The sequence below is a fragment of the Herpailurus yagouaroundi genome, unplaced genomic scaffold, assembly GCF_014898765.1.
Source record: "Herpailurus yagouaroundi ecotype Mexico unplaced genomic scaffold, PumYag 250, whole genome shotgun sequence".
Lineage (NCBI taxonomy): Eukaryota > Metazoa > Chordata > Mammalia > Carnivora > Felidae > Herpailurus > Herpailurus yagouaroundi.
Genome location: NW_024412467.1, coordinates 6,688,248 through 6,711,033, shown reverse-complemented (window position 1 = coordinate 6,711,033; position 22,786 = coordinate 6,688,248). Strand labels below are relative to the sequence as shown.

Sequence of the window (22,786 nt, the reverse complement as noted above, 5' to 3'; positions counted from 1 at the left end):
CTCTTTAGCAGACCAAAGGCCTTCTGGAGGCCTCCTTTTGACTCTACCTCCCCCAACTCCAGGGTATATAACTAGTCACTCTTCACAACCCCAGTAGAGCTGTTCCTGCCCACCGGTCCTGTCCATGTGCTTTGATAAAATCACATCTTGCAGCAAAGACATCTTCAACAATTCTTTCTTGGCCATCAGCTACCAACCCCCACCACTCCAAAACCTCATCAGTGTCAGATTCACTCTGAGTACAATCTTAATGCCTGCTGCCTCTATCAAGCTATCCCCTCCATGGCACCAGGAAGGATTTCTTTTATTTTTCTCACCATTTTATCCCTAACTTCTAGGACAGTGCCCAGCAACCAGAAGGTATTAAATGGTTTTGAGCTGAACGCAGACATTCCTGCTGTAAGTTGACACATATTTCGCATTTTGGCAGTTTCCTCCACTTAAGATACGTGGAAGCCATATTTAGAAATTCTTAATACTGATGGATTCAATTTGCCGACTCCCAAGCCAAACGCAGAGAAGACAAGTTTATGAAATGGCAATGGATAACGATGTAAACTTACTTGTATAAGCTGATGGTTGGTTCAACTGCTAACATAACGAAGGGAGCAACGGTGTAGGACACGGCCAGCTGAGTGACCACCCAGGTGACCACATCATATGCAACCTTGAGGGCTTTCGAGGAAAGGAAGTAATGTCTGTAGTTGTTCCTCATCTGCAAGCCAAGGAAGGCAGAGCCAGGGATAAAAAAATAAAAACAGTTTTTATTCCATGCATGGGGGGCAGTATACCTTGGGAACACAGGTGATCAAAAATGCCATTATGATTTTTATTATTGTAAAAACATATATTTATGTCCACTGTTGACAAGTGTTCAAAGAACTAAGCAAAAAAGAATTTTATCTTTTGATATCTCCCAGCGAAAAGCACTGTTTATAACCTTGGCACATATCCTCCCAAGCCTCTCGCTATGCATACACATCCACATTTATATTTTCACTGATGGCACGGATTTATTTTCTAGGCTTTTTTTTTTCCTTAGGATTCTATCGAAAACCATATTCCATGCCGAAAATATTAATCTGTGATATAATATGGAAAAGCTAACTTTTCCATAATTAATTTGTAGGTCTTTTAATAAATGGGACTAGATTTGCCTCCAGAAAGACATGTAATTCCCAGATCCAAGAACCAAAGGTGCAGCTGGGACAGTGACTGGCTTATAGGTAGCTTAGCCCCAAAGCAGGAGAGGCTTCCTGGGGGCCTCTGGGTGAGCTAAAGACGCCTTGGCGAGTTCAAGACAGTCAGAGCTCCACCCCCTGGGGAGCGTAAGCAGTATCAGAAAGCAAACTCCTGAGTTCCTTCTCCTGGGAATACTGTTCTATCAACCCTCTCTACCCCCTACCTACCTCATTTGTGAAAAATATGTCCAGGCCACCCAAAAGAAAGGCTTTCCATAAATCCATGCTTTGATACCAGTTGAAATCACAGAGCCAAAGGCATTTTCAGGAATAATACTTTGGATATATAAACGAGCATAATTCTGGTCTTTGTTTTAGCTTGTCCTGGCCATCTGTTCTGTGCTTTTATAATGTAAGGGGTATGTGAATGGGAGAAAAGACACGGCGTTCCTTGTTTTCCACTTACAGATATGTGGCATATAGACGTTACTACTCATGCTGATTAGTGCACTTTTAAAATAATCAATTATTCTTGTTCACACGCATATTCCAACCCACATTCATCGAACTAAAACAGGTATTCTGCAGGGAAGGGACTCGTGCTCACTGCGGGATTCCAGTGCCTGAAACACTCACAGGATACATGAATTAAAGAAAGCGTGAATAGCTACGCTGGGGCTCCTGAATTCACATCCAAAATACAGTTTAACAAATGTCATTAAAAATCCATGGCACCAGGGGCACCTGGGTGGCTCAGTCGGTTGAGCATCTGACTTCAGCTCAGGTCACGATCTCACGGTTCATGGGTTCGAGCCCCGCGTCGGGCTCTGTGCCGACAGCTCGGTGCCTGGAGCCTGCTTCGGATTCTGTGTCTCCCTCTCTCTCTGCCCCTCCCCTGTTCATGCTCTGTCTCCGTCTCAAGAATAAATAAACATTAAAAAAATTTTCTTTTTAATCCCTGGCACCTAAATATGGAAGGCCACAATCATTATCAAAGGTTGCGATTAAATCAAATACAAAACTCTACTGCACAATCAGCACACCCTGATTTACAATTACTCACATATGTGTTCATTTTGTTCTTTAAGGGCAGGCAGGGTTTGTGTTTCTTTAGCATCCTACTCTACAACCAGCACAGAGTAGGAAGAGTCCAGGAGGAACTGGAGGCTACCCAAACAAATTCACAAAGAATTTCACACAAACTAACTTAATCGGATCAGGCATGAGCATGTGAAAAGTTAGAGTGATCTCTAACAACACAATTTTACTGGCTGCACAGACTTGGTGGATTGTTTCTCAGCTTACGGTAATGAAACGAGAAAATGAGTTGGGTACAAGCAGAATGAAGCCTGTGGAGCCTCAATTATGAAGGCATCGTAATCGGTAGACCGCTTAATGATTAAAAATGTTTTCATCTCTTAAGGTACGAAACATTCGTTAGTCCTAAAATTCCTTGTTTTGCAAATACCATCTGTAAATAACAGAAAAGCAGTTAGTCACTTGGTGGCCAAAAATTCCTATATACTGAAGTATTTCTCTAAGAGGAAGACTTCTGTTGTGTGGTGAGTTTTCAAGGTATCGCTCCCATCTCCCCCACCTACTTCTGAGACCGGAAGGTAACACACATACAGGCATCAGATTATTGGGGAAAAGATCCTACAACCAAAGGAAGCTTACCATTCTGGCTGCTACTGTGACAAGGGTTCCAGTTAAGAAGGTAAAATAGTATCCAGGGTAGACACCATGCCACAAGGCAGACAGGACAAAGGTTAGCACCGTGGGGTACCAGGGAACCCGCTCATAGCACACTCTATGAAGAGAGGAAGGTACAACAAGCCATCAGTCAGAGGACCAGAAACGTCTAACTACACTCGTGCCTTCAGACCACACAGAAATCATCTGACCCATTACGGACGGCGAACGTGCCTACCCCTATCAGGGCTTTTCAATGCAATGCCAGCTGCCTGAGGTCCGTTTCCTGAATGCTACCAGACAGGGAATTCGTAGTCCCATCGTCTGGGGAGCAGAATAGGAAGTTTTAAACTGCATGGAACTAAATGATCTGGGCCCCGTCATACGAGATCTAATAAAAGTCCAAGCGGTCACTCCACCCAGCAAGAGCTCCTGCCTCATAGAAGCACACTCCACCAGTGCCCTGATGTACCAGGAACACTTATGGATCGGTGCCACTGGCACTAGAACTTTTCAGATCAGGATAGCGTCTTTCGAAGTGGGTATCTTCCTTCGGTCAAAATGAATCCCAACCTGGCCTCCATGCCATCTACCCAGCCAACGCTGCAAACCTTTTCATCTCTCTTGGCAAGGACTCCAGCACAAAATCAAGGTGTCGGTTACACGACTTTTCAGAGCTCCCAGTGTCTTTGGATTTCAATCCACGAATTCGCTTTAAAGAGGGACACTGAGAGGACCTAGAAACGGTCAGCAAATACCCTGGAGATCTCTGACTTCTTGGTTGATTAAAACAAAGTGATGGGGACTTTCTCCCAAATCCAATCTATAAATTGCCAGTGGCAGTATAAGGAAACCACTATGTGCTTTACTAGACAATAGAACCCAAAAAAATAAAATAGAAATCCAAACAGTTAACACCAATCCAGCTCTATATGGATTGTCAAACGCAACAGAAGTGAACCCAAACTAAGGACTATGGCTTCCTTGTCACACAAAGAAAGAGAATGCATTTGGGGAAAGAGACACAGAACCTATGTTTCTTTGAAATGGGCTAGTCTTCACAGGTATTTGTTTCTTACCCTCTGTATCTTTTTGTATGAATAAGATACTTTGTTTTCTAAAATGATTTTTTAATATTTGTTACATTTTTTATGTGCTCATTATGTATGTTCAGTCATCTTAGAACATAAATTCCCAATGGAGATATTGGGATTACCTGACATACAGAAATAGAGGTTTAGGGGCACCTGGGTGGCTCAGGTGGTTGAGCATCCGACTCTTGATTTCAGCTCAGGTCATGATCTCGCGGTTCACGGGATCAAGCCCTGTGTCACGTTCTGTGCTGACAGTGAGGAGCCTGCTTGGGACTCTCTTTCCCTCTCTCTCTGTCCCTCCCCAACTCGTACTCTGTCTCTCTCTCAAAATAAATAAACATTAAAACAAACAAACAAAAAAAGAAATAGAGGTTTATGCTAAATTTACTGGTAAAATTAATAGCAGCAGTAAGTACAAACTCCCAAAATTTGCATGTTCCGGTCAATTCTCAGACGGCGCTGCTTGAGTTTACTTTGGAGTGTTACCGTATATTGTCTCTTACCCCAATGTTGGGACCTATGAAAAATGCTACGTATCGGAAACAGAATCCGCAGCTTGATAGTTTCACACTCTTCTTGCACTCGTATGATCGGAGCATTCGCTAGCTAGAGTTTTTTGCTTCAAGGATAGCACATTATTAATTCCATATTAAGTAACGTTTCCAGTTTCGGAATGTGTAGGGAAATAAATGACAGAGAAATATGAACAAAAACGTGAGGTTAAAAAAACATAAATCTTCAAGGTGCCATCAAGCTGTTAATGCTAGGGATAAATGGAGATCTTCAGTGATTTGATGCTGACATTGACCTTCCCTGACCTAATCTCCTATAGGTAAGAGGCAGCAAAACACAGAGGTTTAAAAGCCTGGCTCTGGAGAGAGTCTCTTTGGGCTCTTATCAAGTACTCATTAGCTGTGTGACTTCAAGCAAGTGTCATAACCTCTCTGTCTCACTTTCCACATCTGTAAAATGGGGATAACCACCATCTCCTATGGAAGTGCCCTGAGAACTGCACGAGTGGCCGCTACACAAGAAGGGCACTATTAGGTGTTTGATACACTAAAATAACTATGCGACGCTGTGACCCTCTCACATTATTTCTACTTTTCCATTTACAGGGCAGAGATGTTAATACAAAACAAAAGTGTCAGATGACACGTTACTCCTGGCAGACTACTGCTCATCTAGCGACGCCCATCTAAACATATCCCAGTGCCACGAGCGATGAGGTCATTTTTTTTTATTTTTCTTACCGCTTTAGCCAAGTAGCTGTCTGAATATTCCAGTTTTCTAAGTACATTTTGAAACTTGTGGCAGTCTAGAAAGAAGAAAATAACACCTATCATTAGCTTCAAAAATTCCCCAAGTAATGGAAAGTCCTCCCCAGAATTTCCCTGGCGGCAGATTAGATGTGCATAGAGACGACTCCATCCAGAGAAGATCAGTGGTTCCATCCTACACAGTACAATTTCCTGGTGTTTAGACAGTTCGCTTTGCACTAAAACTTGGCTTGCAAAGTCTTCATTTCCCTCAAAACTTATTTTCAAATTATAGGAAAATTGAAGGAATGTCTTACAGGTTTTTCTCCCACTCTGGTTACAAAAAAATTTTTTTAAGTCATCTGAGTTTAAAAACTAAACACTCTAAAGGGGGATTTGCCATAGGAAAAGTTTCATCATGTCGATTTAGGCTCTTCTGGAGACAACCTAAATTTAACTGTCATCTTTCCCTATGTGGCCATCTATACACTAGGTCAGTCTTGTGAAGTGATTCTGCCAAGAGCTGCACAGGTTCAAGGGCTTCCAGTTGGATTTAGAATAGGGAGAGATTTCACGCATGAAGGAGTCTCCATACAAAAATAGAAAACAAACATCACCCAACTGGCAATGACACAGGTGCCAAGGAGAGAGATTCCAAAATAATCCATCAGTTGGGTTTTCTCATTGAAAAAAAAAGAAAGAAAGAAAAAAGTCATATCAAAGGCTGGTAGCAGAAAGCATAAAGCAAACTTTCAAGAACCAGAATTCTTGGGGTGCCTGGGTAGCTCAGTTGGGTAAGGGTCTCTTGATCTCAGTTTAGGTCTTGATCTCAGAGTTGTGAGTTCAAGCCCGCATCATGACGCCTACTTTAAAACAAAACAAAAAGCCAGAATTCCTAATAAAGGCAGAGTATAAGTGGCACTTTTTTCTATGCCAGCCCTAAGGACATCTTGGGCCATACATTGGCCTAATGTAGCATGTTTGGAGGGAAGGTGAGAGACGGTAGGTAGGTAGATAGATTAGACAGAAAAATTAAATACATAATAGATATTATAACTTTTTAATTCAAAGCCCTAAGGGGTTTTATTTATGTTGTCTTTGGCTAATACAACGCTATATGTACAGCTTCGAAGTACCTTAACTAAATCAGACTTCCTTGGGTTTCTTCAGCTCTTTGCTCTAGATCAACTCTGCTGAGAATGCAAACTTCTGCTTTCTGGTTTTCTTTTCTAATAAAGATGTGACTTAACAACTTAGCGCTTCACCCTGACCACACACCCACAACAGGAGGGCTGTGTTTTGGGCATACGGCTGAGGGGACTGGTGAGCAGGCCAAAGGGAGCTGCTGTAAAGGACGTGCACCCGTAGCACCCCAAGGCAACCAGCGGTGATCCGAGATTTTTGAGGAAGCCAAGAACTTGAGTGGGAAAAGGGAATGGAGTCCCGATGCAACTCTCTCAGACGTCATCTGTATAGAAATGGGAAGCTTGTAGATGATCTACACTGCTTTTCCACGCATGACAAAGGTCGTACTGGAGGCTGCTGCTTGTCCATTAAGAAGAAGAGAAGCCTCGGGCATTAAGAAGGTGGAGAACATCGGCCATGTCCCCTTTGGCCTGGTGTCCACCTAACAGGGAGCAGGCGGTCGGTCTCCACATCCCTGGTTTCGTGCTCTACACGCACATCCTCTTCTGCTCAGACTCTCCCGTGGCACCCTGCCTGCCCTGTGGTGGGTGGAAAACCAGAACCGACAGCAAATATGAGTCACCCAGCTAGAGGACCAACCCTTCTGTAGGTCGAGAACCGAGTCCTTACTGCCACTCAGCAGCCAGGAGGAAAGGCTGCTCTGCCCGCTCACACAATGCCAGGAAAACCAGGAATCTCATGGCCCCAACAAGACCGCCTCTGAAGATAAGGACATGTCGAGAACCGAACCGTGATCCAAGAACAGAGCCAGGGAAAGACCAAAAACAAACAAACAACAACAAAAAACCCACGCTGATTCGAGTGGCCTAAAAGCCATGTGCCATGACAAGGCTTCTTAAAAGCAAATGGATTAGAAATGTTTCAAAAGGAACCACAGAGAATGCCTGCCACACAACAACCTAAACGCAGGAACTTCCAGTCTGTATTCTTGACTGAAGAAAGCAGAATGTGAAATGAGAGAACACGACATCTGTACTTTCTAGTAGAAAGAACAGGACTGTAAACAACAAAATGATTTTCCTGGTTCCTTTTCAGATTTCTACACGTCATTCCTTGAGCCATGCAAACTGTCAAGAAAGTAGGTTATCTTAAAAAAAAAAAAAAAAAAAAAAAAAAGTCCAAGGGGCTGCTCGACTTAGAATTCCCTGATCCCTCGGACACTCTGGGGAAGAACTTCCAGGGACACCACACTCAAAGCAAATCATTTGCTCTATTTGCGACGGAAGCTTGATGCAAAAGCATAATAGACTCACCTCAATTTTCCAGATGTTTAGGTTAGAAAGCAGATCCCAACAGAAATTTCCATTCTTATCCACTCCGCTGAACCCAAAGCCCGCTGCATTATTCACTGCATCAGCTATGGTTTTTAAAACAACACATTAGGATATGGAACAAAAGTCACGTTGCTGCTTTATAAGATATTAAATGTCTGTCTAGCTTTAAGATTGAGAGAGACGCAGTGGTCTCTCCTTTGGGAAAGAAACCAACACAATTTAAAGGACCTGGTACCTTCATAAATCACAGAAACATCAGTGGTTCTTTGGTGGCCTTAACGTTCACGGACTCATTTTTATTCATTCGCTAGCATTTAGTGAGCACCTGCGAATAATAAGAAGGCACTAGACGCTCACAGGACACAAAATGGAAGTAAAAGAGAAATGAATCAGAACAAAGCAGCAAGGATTTAGTGACCAACTTGATAGAAGGGGAGACAGGGAAGAAGGTAAACACACATCTAAGCTCAGAAGCAGAGCCCAGAAGAAACCGAGGACCCAGGGGACTCAGGCCCGACAGTTGTCATTCAAGATGGCACGACGTGACCTGACAGTGTTAGTTCTGAAAGAGAAACCGGAGCTCATTCTGGACACATTCAGGGTGACATGCCAATAGGTTTCGGCCAGAGCTGCTGAGATACAGTTAGAAAAGCTCAGAACACAAGACACAGAGCTGAGACAGAGAGACAGGAACCTGGGGCCAGCAGCCACGGAGACCACACGTGGACCCCATTACCAAAGCGTCCTACCCACAAAGTCAGAGAAAACGCCCGTTTCCATCTTTATTTCACTTCACTGAACGGCAAGAAGATGTCCCCCTGCGGTGAGTGCAACATTTCTGATTCCTTAATTATGCGATTTTGTAATCAGATAGAGACCTGATGAAATCAAGGTAGATGCCGACCAAGAGGCTGATTTTCTCTTTTCACTTAGTTCAATTCTGTCAGACTATTTTCTTTAAAAAAAAGAAACTTCAACACCCCACTCCCCCCCCAAAATAATAGTCCAGATAAAAAATGGGCAGAAGACACAGATATTTCTCCAAAGACAACATCTAGATGGCCAACAGACACATGGAAAGATGCTCAACATCACTCACCAGGGAAATGCAAATTAACACTATAATGAGATATCTATCACCTTATTACTTGTCAGAGCAGTTAAAAAATACAACAAACACCAAGAGTTGGCAAGGATGTGGAGAAAAAGGAATCCTCATAGACTCCTGGTGGGAATGCAGACTGGTGCAGCCACTGTGGAAAACAGCATGGAGGTTCCTTAAAAAGTTTTAAAAAAGACCTGCCCTATGATCCAGTAATTTCACTACTATTTACCCAAAAAATACAAGAATACTGCTTCAATGAGATACAGCATTATTTACCATAGCCAAACTATGGACACAGTCCCAGTATTCATCATTGATGAATAGATAAAGATGTGGTATGTGTGTGTGTGTGTATACACACACACACACAATGGAATATGATTTATCCATAAAAATGAAACCTTGCCATTTGTAACAATATGGATAGAACTCGAGAGTATCATGCTAAGTGAAATAAGTCAGAGAAAGACAAGTACCATATGACTTCGCTCATATGTGTTTAAAAAAGAAAACAAATGAGCAAAGGGGGGAAAAACACAAACCAAGAAACGTACTCTTAACTCTAGAGAACAAACTGATGGTTACCAGAAGGGAGGTGCATAGGGGGGATGGGTGAAAAAGGGTCTGGAGATTAAGGAGGGCACTTGCTGATGTATGGAAGTGTGGAATCACTATATCACACACCTGAAACCAAATACAACGCTGTATGTTAACTCCACTGAAGTTAAAATAAAAAATAAATCACAGCGCCGCCTTAAGATCTCGGGAGATCTTAGAAAAATCTTCCTTGTAGCTCTACTCATTCTTTTCTATAGGAGTTCAGGGCCAGCTCCGGAGTGACTTCTGAAGGGTTACTCTAAAGAAAAACAGCCCGTTCTATGTTCGTCTCCTCTCCTTTTGGCGGGGCTGATGACTGCTCTACCACCTCCAGGTTGGTCCTCTAGCCGGGTGACTATGTTTGGCTTCACTGGGAAATGATCTGGCTTCTTTTAGAAGGAGGGAAGAGAAGGACTGAGCGCTGATAGGTCATTCTCCCAAGCTGACTGGATGGATACTCAGCGGACAAGGACAAGAACAACAAAGCAAGGGTGTGCCAGTTAAGAAACGACTGGGTGTGCCAGTTTAAACGTGCGGGAAGCCACTGAAGGACAAGACAAAGAGAGGAGGGGCAGTTGGGGTCGGTGTTGGAGACTAAAACAAGGGCTGGGACCCGCAACCCCCACTCCGGCCTCATCTAAAACGCAGATCAACAACTTCTTCTCTTTCTGGTTCTCACTACCTTTCCAGGATTGTAGAAAGCTCTCTCTCTACAGGTGTTCTCAGTCAGTGTTCCCGGCGGTGCGAGTGGCAAGGGTGAGCTCCGGAGGCAGAGCCCCTGGCTTCCTGCCCCCCATCGAGCAACACCCTGAGCATATGGCCTCGGGAGAGTTGTCTGACATCTAGACACCCATTCCCTCGAGAGGAAATTGGATAGAAGAATGGTATCAAATTTAAAGCCATGTGGAAAGACTTAAATGAGATATGAGTGAGCGCACAGCACGGTGCCTTGCCTGTGGGCGCTCAAGAAATGTTAGCTGTTACCACAGTGTCCGTCTTGCCCAGGCTTAGTGATGCTAACATTCTCATTACGCAGGTGGTCAACAATGCCAGACTCCGAATGCTAGAAGGAATTCTGATCCCACAGCCTGAGCGGCTACGAGCCACCCCGTCAAGATAAATGAAGGACCAGAAATAGCGACTCTCGGATGCTACGTCTCTATAGAGGATGGGGACGTACCGGGTCCCCCTAGTGCATTCCGCCTCCTCTTAACCGAAGACTTGTTTTTGTCTCCAAGCGGAGGTGGGTGCTAAATTCACCAGCCCCAAACTGGCTTTACTTGTATTGCCTACTGTATGATCATAGATAAGTTGGATACCTATATTTTGGAGGTCGTGATCCTTGGAACACAGCCTGGGCTGAAGTTGAGTCTCGCTAATTAGTACTAATTAGCAAGGGAAAAACAACCAGGATCGTACATAAAGTCCAAAGAAAACAGCTTTAATTATTTCACTGTAAACAGTAACGAGAAAACGAGGCTAACACGGTGCAGCTCAGCTGAGACCCATCAAGAGGCCAGCTTTAAGGATTAAATTTATAATCACGTATAATTAGTGCATCAATTATATGTAAATGATGTTTGAAGGAGCTGGATAAAACAATTATTTGGTAAAGCAGTTTAAGCATTCCCTGTTACACTCTTCATTGCTTCTTTATTCGTAACACAAAGGTTAATTTCAGACCAGCCCAAGCAATCTAAACTAACAAGGTTCAAATTGAGGCCATACAAATTAATGAAGTGTTTCTACTGAAGCTATCAAAACCAGATAAAGGGAAGAGGGTATAGAAAAGAGCCAAGTCCAAAGAAAAAGCTACCCACGGGAAAGATTACTTCTATACTCCCAGTATCTGGGGCACTCCCGAAAGGGCAGAATGACACCCCATTCCCTAGAACCCCCTCCCCACCCTCAGCCCCACCAGCACAACCCACCTCGTGTTAGACTTTCCCTATGAGGCCACGGACTGGCCTTTCTTTCCTCCTAAAGCAGGAGCTCATTTAGTCCAGAAGCCAGCCCGTAAGCCCTAGGATACAGAATGCGGGAGAGGGAAAAGTAGGGAGAGGAGAGAGAAAAGGAAAGTAAGTGAACAAGCAAAAGGCAGAAGAGGGCGTGAAAGAGTATTAGCTCTTCCTCTCTCACTCATTCTCTTACACGCCCACGTGCACACACACACAGACGCACCCGCAGGTTAGAGCAGAGTGAAGACATTAAGTAATTCACGTAGAAAACTAAGCCTGGTACGCCGAGCAGGGTTCGCCATAGTATGCGTCACGCCTACTTACAAGAAATTCTCCTTCTCAAGTAATCAAACGACTACAGAAAGAGGAATAGGACTTTTGAAGCCCCAGCCCATATTCCTCGTCCCCTCTGTACTCCTCGCCTGGGGACAGCTCTCTCTGTGTCCTGCCTGGATGGGGTGCACAATTCTGTGCCCACACAACGTAACCATCTTGACCACAGACCAGAGCTCTTGTCCCCGCTTTGCGTTCCCCCGAGCACAGCACCCGGTCCTCGACAAAAACTCCCTGAAGTAACCAAATAGGACAGACACAATTTCCCATGCTGCAAACTTGTTTAAGAGCCTTAAGTCCGATCTTTCTGGCCAAGTATTACATCAATACTGCACCGGACTGAACTTATCCCTGAACATCTCGACCTATGAAAATCATGTAGACCAGGGGCCGGGGAGAGGGAGGAATGAGGAGAATATTACTTTTTCTAACGGGTACAGCATTCCTGTTTGGGGTGACGGAAAACGTCCTGGAGACAGATGGTGGTGATGGTCGCCCAACACCGTGTATTTACTTAATTCCAGTCTGTTGGACGCATAGAGATGGTTAAAATGATAAATTCTACATTATGTCTATTTTACCACAAAAAATAAAAATTCAGTAGCTACCAGCTTTAATTTGGAGATAAAAACTTGGGAGCATGAAATGAGAAAAAAGGAACTCAATTAAGTGCTATGCCTTCACTCACGGAATATGGGCGAAGCACCAGGCACTGAGTTTAATCATCTGTTTCGCTTAATAAACCAAATCACCGCTCCCTGACATCAAGCCCCAGGTCACCCTCAGCTAAGAAGTCAAATTTCCATTCCTGAAAGGGTTCCAAATGTGAACTAGACACAGCTGCCGTGCCTTATCAAAATCCCTTACCACGCCTGGTAAGTAAATAGAAGGACTCACGGCTCACTCCAGCAAAGCTTTAAACTTTTCCAGTCTAAAAATGTTTGAAAGGAAAGAGAGAAAAATCAAAGTAAGTTGAGTTTTCTACCTTAAAAAAAAAAAAATCACTTGAAAAAAATCTTAACCAACAATTAAAGCAGCATAACCTCAATCAGGATGTGCATCGGTAAATCATTCAAGCATGTATCCCGTATTATGTACAACCCAGAAAAATGGCCCGATGACCAGCTCATTCTGGAATTTTTCCCTAACTTTCCGCCGTACTGAAGGCCAGTTCTGACTGGTGGAGGAAGCTTCCAGATTTGGACATCTGTTAATAGCATTGAGTTTAAACGAGAGGCAGGATTGCTTTCCTCTTATCATGGGTGATTGAGTTTATGGATGGCAGGAGACAGAAGTGCTGCGCGATAAAATACAGAATGATACTGGCTCAGCCACCCCCATTACGTATTGAACTCTGTTTTGATTAGGTGATCCCAAATGCTGTTCTGTCATGCAGGGCCATTCCATCGAACATACCTAACGTCCAGGCAAAGTAATACTTGGGCTTCGAGGCTTGCATGACGATATACAAGTAGCACAGTCGAGTCAGAAAGTTCGCTTTATGAACAAACCAGTCATCAACCAGGCAGGTGACAGGGAAGGTCTTCGTGAGTGTCAAAAACAGAAGGAGAGACACCAAGGTCATGTACAACTTGCGGATCACAGCTCCCTGAAAATGTGGAAAAGAATCGGTGTAACCATTCAAGATTCCAGTATGAAGAAAAACAATTTGAGCAAGGGCACATTAAGAACAAAGCTGTTCCAAGAGCCGCTTTGGCAATAGGCCCTAGAAGGAGAGGCACGCCTAGGACACAAATTGGATGCTGGGCATATGGGCTACAAGTGAAGAAAGAACATACCTCTGACCCTTGAGGATTGAATGTATCTAAAATGGAAGACCATGATTACCAGCACATTCTGCCAATAAAAGGTAGGCGTCTTATTACCCACAACATAAGGGAAATAACATTATAGGGTGGCAGTCTTCCATCAAAAAGAACCATTTCACTTGTCTTCCACTTCTGTCACCAGCAGAGCCGAGGAAATGGGTTTCAGTCACCACAAGGACAGAGGCTTAGGTAGGAAGGATTCTGTGCCAGTTTTCAAGGGCCTGAGCCAGGACGTGAGCAGGTAATGGAAAGCTTTAGGAAGCCTTCCAGGATGGTTTACATGTGGTCTGCTCTGGCCTTGAGATGTGCTAGTGGTTTTTTGGCTTTTTTGACGTTTATTTATTTTTGAGAGACAGCATGAGTGGGGGAGGGGCAGAGAGAGAGGGAGACCCAGAATCCGAAGCGGGCTCCAGGCTCTGGGCTGTCAGCACAGAGCCCGATGCAGGGCTCAAACTCAAAAACCGTGAGATCATGACCTGAGCCGAAGTGGGTTGCTTAACCGACTGAGCCATCCAGGCGCTCCATGATGTGCTAGTGTTTTAAATGCCTCTGGACCAAGTGATTTCTGCTCAGTTTCCCTGACATTTCACGCAATGTCAATGAACATCAATAGGATTCTGGTTCCCAACTTAAAAAAAAAAAAAAAAAAAAGGGGGCCACTTTCTCTTTGTAATATGGGGACAGCAGGACAGCAACAGCACCTCCCTCAGCTTGAGGGTTAGGTGAGTGAGTGTCTGCAAGGCATCCAACGACGCCTGGCTCCCAGTCGAGTGCACGCCACACTTAGCCACGATGATGCCAACACACTGGGGAAGCACCAGCTCGTGAGGGCCACCCTCTCCCACCAATGTGTCTTCAGCCAAAATACCACCTCCCTGCTTCATGCTCTCCATGCACAAACATGCAAGAGGCTCCCTGGAGAGTGATGTTAAGAGTCTCTGAGAATATTCTCTACGAGCACGTGCAACATAGAAGCAGTACTGTGACAGACCCTGCCAAGAAACACCCGCGGGCACCCTGATGTCTCGTGGCCACGGTGACCTCACTGCTATGTTGTTTTGATGCCGCAGCAAGAGAGGAGACAGTGGACAGACCATAAACTGTCAAAGACCCGACAGCACCGAAACTCTCTGAAAACGCATGCTCCAGAAGTCACTTAAATTTTCAAATAGTTAACTTTGCCTAGGTTGTAGCATTTACAAAATATTTATTTTTATTTTTTTTTTTAATTTTTTTTTCAACTTTTTTTTATTTTTATTTTTGGGACAGAGAGAGACAGAGCATGAACGGGGGAGGGGCAGAGAGAGAGGGAGACACAGGATCGGAAACAGGCTCCAGGCTCCGAGCCATCAGCCCAGAGCCCGACGCGGGGCTCGAACTCACGGACCGCGAGATCGTGACCTGGCTGAAGTCGGACGCTTAACCGACTGCGCCACCCAGGCGCCCCTACAAAATATTTAACTCCAATCTCCCGGTTTTCTCCTCTTTCCAATGTTCCCTATTCCTTCAGCTAATTACAAACGTCCCTTAAATACAGGCCATGTGATCTGAATAAATGCAGCGTTTTTGTAAAGTTCAAGAAGCGATCCTATTGTTGACCACTTTGAAATGAGCAAAATGCAAATTAAAATGAAAATATTTTTTAAAAAGCCATCTTAAACTCTCTCGAAGTCAATAAAACCAAGCTTTAAGCATGCCCACGTAAAACTGGTTTCCCACATAAGAAGTGGGCTCTGAAATAAAAATCGCATTTATTCTGGTTCCCACCCCTTCCCATCCCCCCTTTCCCGATATTATCTTTGGGCTGGATATGAATTTCTATCCCTAAAGACAAAACACTCATAAATCCGAACGTGTTAACTAGCACAGGGCCGAGCACACTGTAAGCATTAAATATTGGCTGACTAATGGACGAATTGCCTTAATATTTCCAGCCAATGAGCTCCTCTGTGCAATAAACATGTGGTGTTCCAACATGGAAAACTGCTGTAAATAAATACCAATACCAGTATTTTCAGTGCAGGGGGGGGGGGGGGGGGGGGGGGGGGGGGGTTACTGGCCACGCTTTTTGGTGAACTGTTTGGCTTTTTAATTAGAACAATTACCAGTGAGAGTCAGCCCTGGAAGCAGAGCTCTATTTTTCTGGAGCTCTGCGTAAACACTCTCGGCACTAAAAACTTACAGTGGGAGAAGGCTCTGGCAGGCTCTGGAAACCTCTCTGCTTCCAGTTCACTTCCAGCAACTTCATGTGCATATGTCTCCCCTCAATAAAGGCTATGTAATCCTTGAAATTGTTGCAAGGGCCAGCTATGACACTCATGAAGTTGAGAAGATAGCTTAAGTATTGCAAAAAGGAGGGCTTTACCCTGTGAAAATAAACAACAAGTTGAAGTCTTCGGTCTTTGGATTTTTCTTTTAGATCCGCAAGTAGGCCAATCCTAAACACAGGGGTTGTCTTTGTAGATTACCAGACGTGCGGTGGTCTTTCTGGGTTCCGTTTCTCTAAAAATCCACCAAAGCTAGAAACCTGGTTTGAAAGGGCAGGTTAAACTGGGGAGTGGCTCTGGGAAGGCGCAGCGCTCCGTGGCGCCCTCTGCTGGCCGGCTGCGGCTATGGACATGGAGGGTGAGGTCCAGGGTAAAGGAGGCTCTGAGGCTGGGAAATGCGCTTTCTCATCACCCTTGGTCGCCTAACAAGAGAAAAAGGAAGGTAATAAACATAAGGCAGGGTGGGAACCTGACCTAATGTTAGCTGCTCGAGATGCACTGAAATGGGAAAACTCCCTCCCGACTGCCAAAATAAATACAAAACAAATGATGGGTGGAACCAGTTTCCACTAGAAGAGGACACGCAAAACCACCCCTGTGCAGCCTCTTGTCTGCTCTGGCATCCAGGCACGAGGTCCTGAACAACAGACAGAAGTAGCGGCAGGAAACAATTCTGTAGAGACCAGTTCTGGGTAGTGTTTTAATGGCATTTAAAAGGGCAGGATGGTATTGTGCGGACAAGGCTCCCTAAAATGCCCCTGGTAACCCGTCACTGAAATATACCCTACAGCACTTACGCCCTCATAACACTGACCAAAGAGTTGGATTCATTAGTCTCTTGCAATGGGTCTCCATTTCTTCCAAGTCCCGATCCCTTCGTGTGAAAATGGGGCACTCCGTCTCCTGACCACCCAGGACCCTCTCTTCCTTATCCTGCCTCCTACAAGTCTCTGGCAGGAACCCTCCACCACTATGGCTGCACCACCTTCCCCGATGTGCTACGCCACGGGCTCTTTCCACTCCCCATCAATGCTACTCTCCTCCGTTAGTCTCCCTTCCTCTCCAACACCCACACCAGCCACAATCTGTCTTCAGCCTGCTTCCTGCCACCTGCCTCCCATCCCCCGGCCCCCAGTCCTCTGTCCAGCCCTTTGAGTCCGTTTCGTACCAGCATTTAATCCTACTGACGGGCACCGACAACTCTTTCTTGAGGACCCTCTGACACAGGCCCCATAAAAATAACTCGGTAATAACGGACATAACAACCTCCGTGAAGGAGAATCTTGCAAAACAAACAAAACTACAGATCCATTTACTCTCTGGCCCAGCAACCCCGCTTCCGGGAATCTGTCCCACCATTATACCCAAACTTGTTTAAAATGACCAAGGAACAGGGTCATGCATCACTGACTTGTAAAAGCCACAGACTGACAGACAACCCCAAGTATCCATCAACAGCAGGTTCATTAAACAGACAGTATTACCTCCATATAATGCAGTGAATATGCAGATACTGAAAAGAGGGGGATTTCTGGACACTGATACACCAAGGCCTAGAGAACATACTGTGAAAACTTACTTCACAGCAAGTCGATGTTGCTCAGCAGAGAGGTCTTCAGCTCTTCGACCTAATCCTATAAAAAAGAAAAAAGTTAGAAGATGTGTGAAGCAGATAACTCATTCTAAAAGAGGCTTACAAAATTCATTTGAGGAAAGTGATTTATCTCATATTTCATTAATTTTGCTTCAGAAATCATAAAAGGGTCCTCCTCTTCCTTTTTTTTTTTTTTTTTTTTTAATGTCCCGGATTCAAGAGCTACCCACAAATATGTGTGTGAGGAGGAAAGTCTCTATATGTTCTTGTGAAGAGGGGAGGATTCAGGGACTGCTACTGAATCTGCACAGTCTGTCATGGATCCCAGAGAAGCCCCCACATCTCCTCCACTCCTTGCCAAAGTGCCTCTGGTTTCACTGCTACATGAGAGAGAGAAGCCGGCCTTTGCTGCCCACACCAGCTTAAGTACCTCCCTGAGTGCACTGGGTGCAGACACCCAGTATCGGCTGAGAACACAGGTGTGGAATGGGGAAAGGAACAGGGGACTTTCCTCTTCCAAAAAACAGGAAATGGAAGCCTGAATGCGGGGAAAACACAGAAGAATTATCAGGTGATTATTCTTTTAAAACTCATACAGGGGCGCCTGGGTGAGTCAAGTCGGTTAAGCATCCAACTTCGGCTCAGGTCACGGTCTCACGGTTCATGGGTTCGAGCCCCGCGTCGGGCTCTGCACTGACAGCTCAGAGCCTGGAGCCTGCTTCGGATTCTGTGCCTCCCTCTCTCTTTGCCCTTCCCCTGCTCGTGTTCTGTCTCTGTCTCTCTCAAAAATAAATAAACATTACGAAGAATTTTTAATAAAACAAAATTCATCCATGCCAGAAAATCACCTTAGTGCTTCTCATAAAATTTAGATGTTAACTTATACTCAAACTGAAGTGTCATAAGTTGACCTTAAAACTGTATATTCAGCTAAGACTGATTATAATCACCGATCACAGAGGCACTTCAGAAACATGTCTAAAGGCAGGCAGAGTGTTTCTGAATTTTACTTGTTCCTCCCACGCAAAAGAAAAAAAGAAACGGCAAACAAACATCTTGCTGCATATAAGGGTTGTTCCAGAAAATCGGGTATACTGAGAATGGTTTAAATAGTAAATGTAGGCAAAAAGCCTATAAAAAAAAAAAAAAAAAAAAAAAAAGGCGGTATTTAAAAAAAAAAAAATCACACTTTCTTCTAAGATCTCAACAATACATCTCTGGCAATCTTAGAAATTAAATTGATTTTAGTTATTGGTTTATGGTGCTAATATTAGTCTATAACCACTACCAAGTAGACTTTTAGGTACAAAAACATTCAGCAACTCACCCCCGTTTGCCCAGGACTTACCCAGTTTGGGTCCTAAAAGTCTCATGTCCTGGGAAAGCACTCAGTCCTGGGCAAACCAGGACAGATGGTCTCCCTAGAAAGACCCCATCCCTGGTATGAAATTACCCAGTTCTCTACACAGTGATTAAATTGCCAAGTATGGGGGCGCCTGGGTGGCTCAGTCGGTTAAGCGGCCGACTTCGGCTCAGGTCATGATCTCGCGGTCCGTGAGTTCTAGCCCCGCGTCGGGCTCTGTGCTGACAGCTCAGAGTCAGAGCCTGGAGCCTGCTTCAGATTCTGTGCCTCCCTCTCTCTCTGCCCCTCCCCTGTTCATTCTCTGTCTCTCTCTGTCTCAAAAATAAATAAACGTTAAAAAAAAAAATAAAAAAAAAAATAAATTGCCAAGTATGAACTCGGAATACCCAGGGTCAAAATGAAATTAAATCGGTTCCCAAGCTTTAAAGAAAAATAAGACTAGCTGACAGAGATTGTAAATCTACTCAACCTGTTGGCACATAAAGAAGCTTCAACCGTCCGAAAGCGTTTGCCAGAGCAGTACAAATCTGCAGAATATACTTTTACTAATTGTACCTGACACCTCTTAAGCCCATATTAAAATCTTCCACCCGGCTGAAAGTGCTGTACTCATCCCCTGGAACCAGGTTTTAATCATGTAAATCACACTTTCTTGGCCATTTGCAGGAAGGGCATGAGCAAAGAAAATGTTCAGTTTTATACAAACAGAAGGTTCTTCCTTCTTCTAGGACAAGGGTCACGCTAATCTCATTAGATAATTTTCCAAGCTAAGCAAAAACAAAAACACTAAGCTAACAAAACAAATCCAGCATGAAAAACGATTAGCCAAGGGCACCTGGGTGGCTCAGTTGGTTGAGCGTCCAACTTTGGTTCAGCTCATGATCTTACGGGTTTGTGAGTTCGAGCTCTGCATCGGGCTCTGTGCTGATGGCTCAGAACCTGGAGCCTGTTTCGGGTTCTGTGTCTCCCCTTCTCTCTGCCCCCCCCCCCCCCCCCACCACTCGCTCTCGCTCTCTCTCTCTCAAAAAGTAAATAAACATTTAAAAAAAAAGATTAATCAGCCAATACTATTTTTTTATTACCTTATGAGCACCTCAGATTAAACCAAAGAAAAAATCAACAGATTTAGAAATGAAGGGCAGAGCGCACCATACATTTAAAATGTGGTATAAACAAACAAACAAAAAAAACCCCTTCTCGGTATAAAGACTTCAGCAAATGTAGACGGCAGATTCAGCAGGAAAAGTGGTAAATAATAGCCGAGAAAAGTAAAAAGCTTTGATTAAAGAAGCTTGCAAATTTCTGACAAGTTACAATAAGACCTGGACTGTGGATATAGCCTAAACGAAGGTCTCTGTCAGGCTCACTCTCAGAACCAAAAGGAGAGTTCTTCTCACCATCATGAACTTGGAATGCCAAGGTCGTGATCTTCTGTGTGACAATCATCAGAGGCCTAAAAGGAAGACAGAAGATAATCCATTGGCAGAAGGGCCACTAGAAGAAACTTTCATTCTATTTCCCTGACCGGTGGTGTTTTGTCCCGAAGGTTATTCAATAAAATACGAACACACTGGATTTGAAAAACACATTTTTATTTCCTTTCCAAATCACTTTAAGTAAGTAGATAGAACAACACGGAACGAGATCACACCAGAAAGCCTCTCTTGCACTGTTACTCAAAGCCTAGAATTCCAGTACCGGCACCGACTACGTTGTCTGGAACTCGTTAAAAATGCAGACTCGTACACTTCGTTCCGGAACCAGAGAATGGAAACCTGCATCTTACCAACATCTCCAGGGAACTCAGATGCACAGTAACATATGAGCAGCATCAGTTTGGGAGATACCTAAATCCAGTGCCCTGCTTCCGCCTGGATGAGGTACATATTCTGGCTTCTTCATTCTAGTATCTTCTGCCATGTGTTGTTCTAGTAAAGGCAATTCTTGCACGTACTTTTTCCGTAGTAAAAGATTCATTTGTAAAACGCAGCCACCTGTCCATAAACCGTTTAGTGACCAAAAACAACACCAATCCTAACCTGAAAAAAGACCTCAAATAAAAACTTGCCTAAGAAGTGCCATCATGTCAACAAGGATGCCAAGATAATTCAATAGAGGCAAGAACAATCTTCTTAAATAGTGATGGCACAACTAGTCACATAAAAAAAGATACAAAAGTAATTAAAACTGCATCGAATACCTAAATGCAGGCTAAAACCATAAATCTCTTAGAAGGAAACACAGGCATAAATCTTTATGACCTTAGATTGGGTGACGGTTTCTTTTTTTTTAATAATTTTTTGAGACAGAGAGAGAGAGAGAGAGACAGAGCGTGAGCAGGGGACGGGCAGAGAGAGAGGGAGACAGAATCCAAAACGGTTGCCAGGCTCCAGCTGTCAGCACAGAGCCTGGCGCGAGGCTCAAACTCATGAACCAGGAAATCGTGACCTGAGCCGAAGTCAGATGCTTAACCGACTGGGCCACCCAGGTGCCCCTTGGTGATGGTTTCTTAAATGCAACGTCAATAACCTGTAACTTCACAGGTAACAAAAGAAAATTATAGATTAAACGGGTATCATTAAAACTTAAAATCCCGTGCTTCAAATGACACACACCATCAAGAAAGTGAGAAGATAGTTCACAGAATGTGCTGAATACATGCGTAAATCACACATCTGATAAGGGACTTGGCACTAGAATATATAAAGAACTCTTACAACTCAATAAGAATAAGACAGTAATATAATTTAAAAATGGCCAAAGGATCTGCATGGACATTTCTCTAGAAAGGATATACAAATAGTAAGAAGTTGCTCTGGCCGAGGTATAAGCAGATGAAAAGATGCTCAACAATAATCAGCCATCAAAGAAATGCAAATCACATCATGTGCCCCTTCTCAACCACCAGGATGACTAGAATCAAAAAGACAGATAACAAGAATTGTCCAGGAGCTGGAGAACCCTCATACACTGCCAGTGGGAATATTAAATGGTACCTGCTACTTTATTTTTTATTTTTAATGTTTATTTATTTTTGAGACAGAGACAGAGTGTGAGCAGGGGAGGGGCCGAGTGAGAGGGAGACAGACTCTGAAGCAGGCTCCAGGCTCTGAGCTGTCAGCACAGAGCCCGATGCGGGGCTCGAACTCACAAACCATGAGATCATGACCTGAACCAAGGTCGGACGCTTAACTGACTGAGCCACCCAGGCGCCCTGGTATAAGCTACTTGAGGGAGTCTGGCAGTTTCTCAAAAGGTTAAACATAGAATCACCATATAACCAAGCAATCCCACTCCTAGGAACATACCCATGAAAAATAAAAATACACTTACACAAAAACGTGGGCACACATGTTCAGAGCAACATTATTCATAATAGCCCAAAGGGAAATAACCTAAATGTCCACCAACTGATGAATGAGTAAATGAAATGTGGTATGTCTACACAATAGAGTATTATTCAGCAATAAAAACAGTGAAGTCCTGACACATGCTATAATACAAATGGTCCTTAAAAACATTATGCTAAATGAAAGAAGCCAGACACAAAAGTCATATATTGCACGGTTCCACTGACATGAAATACCTAGGACAGGCAGACCCATAGAGAAAGGAAGTGTTGCCCAAGGCTGGGGCAGTTGGGAGGAAATGAGAACTGAGGGCTAACGCATACCGGTTTCTCTGGGAGGGTGATGAAAATGTCATATAATTAATTATGGTAATGGTTGCACTCTGTAAATCCACTCTGTGAATACATTCAAAACCACTCAACTGTATTCTTCAAATGTTTTTTTTTTTAATCTTTAATTTTCTAAAGTTTATTTCTTTATTTTGGAGAAGGTGTGCGTGGGAGGGGCAGAGAGAGAGAGAGAGAGGCAGAAAGAGAGAATCCCAAGCAGGCTCCACACTGTCAGCACTGGGCTCAGACTCAAATGGTGAGATCATGACCTGAGCTGAAATCAAGAGTCGGACGCTTAACTGACCGAGCCAGGCAGGCATCCCTGAATCGTACTCTTGAAATGAGTGAACTGTAG

The 22,786-nt window shown here is 44.0% G+C and overlaps 1 protein-coding gene across 4 annotated transcripts in view; it reads right to left on the bottom strand.

The window, feature by feature from the left end:
• Window positions 1–22,786, bottom strand: part of MBOAT1 (membrane bound glycerophospholipid O-acyltransferase 1) — a 111,969-nt gene that overhangs the window by 5,593 nt on the left and 83,590 nt on the right. For all 4 annotated transcript variants that reach the window (XM_040460596.1, XM_040460599.1, XM_040460597.1 and 1 more), the window contains exons 5-12: window positions 20,150–20,205; window positions 17,375–17,429; window positions 15,711–15,894; window positions 13,116–13,308; window positions 7,686–7,789; window positions 5,221–5,285; window positions 2,859–2,991; window positions 564–715 (exon numbers count right to left, since the gene is read on the bottom strand). In XM_040460596.1, the coding sequence (XP_040316530.1) occupies window positions 564–715; window positions 2,859–2,991; window positions 5,221–5,285; window positions 7,686–7,789; window positions 13,116–13,308; window positions 15,711–15,894; window positions 17,375–17,429; window positions 20,150–20,205 (942 nt within the window). The remainder of the gene's footprint in view (window positions 1–563; window positions 716–2,858; window positions 2,992–5,220; window positions 5,286–7,685; window positions 7,790–13,115; window positions 13,309–15,710; window positions 15,895–17,374; window positions 17,430–20,149; window positions 20,206–22,786) is intronic.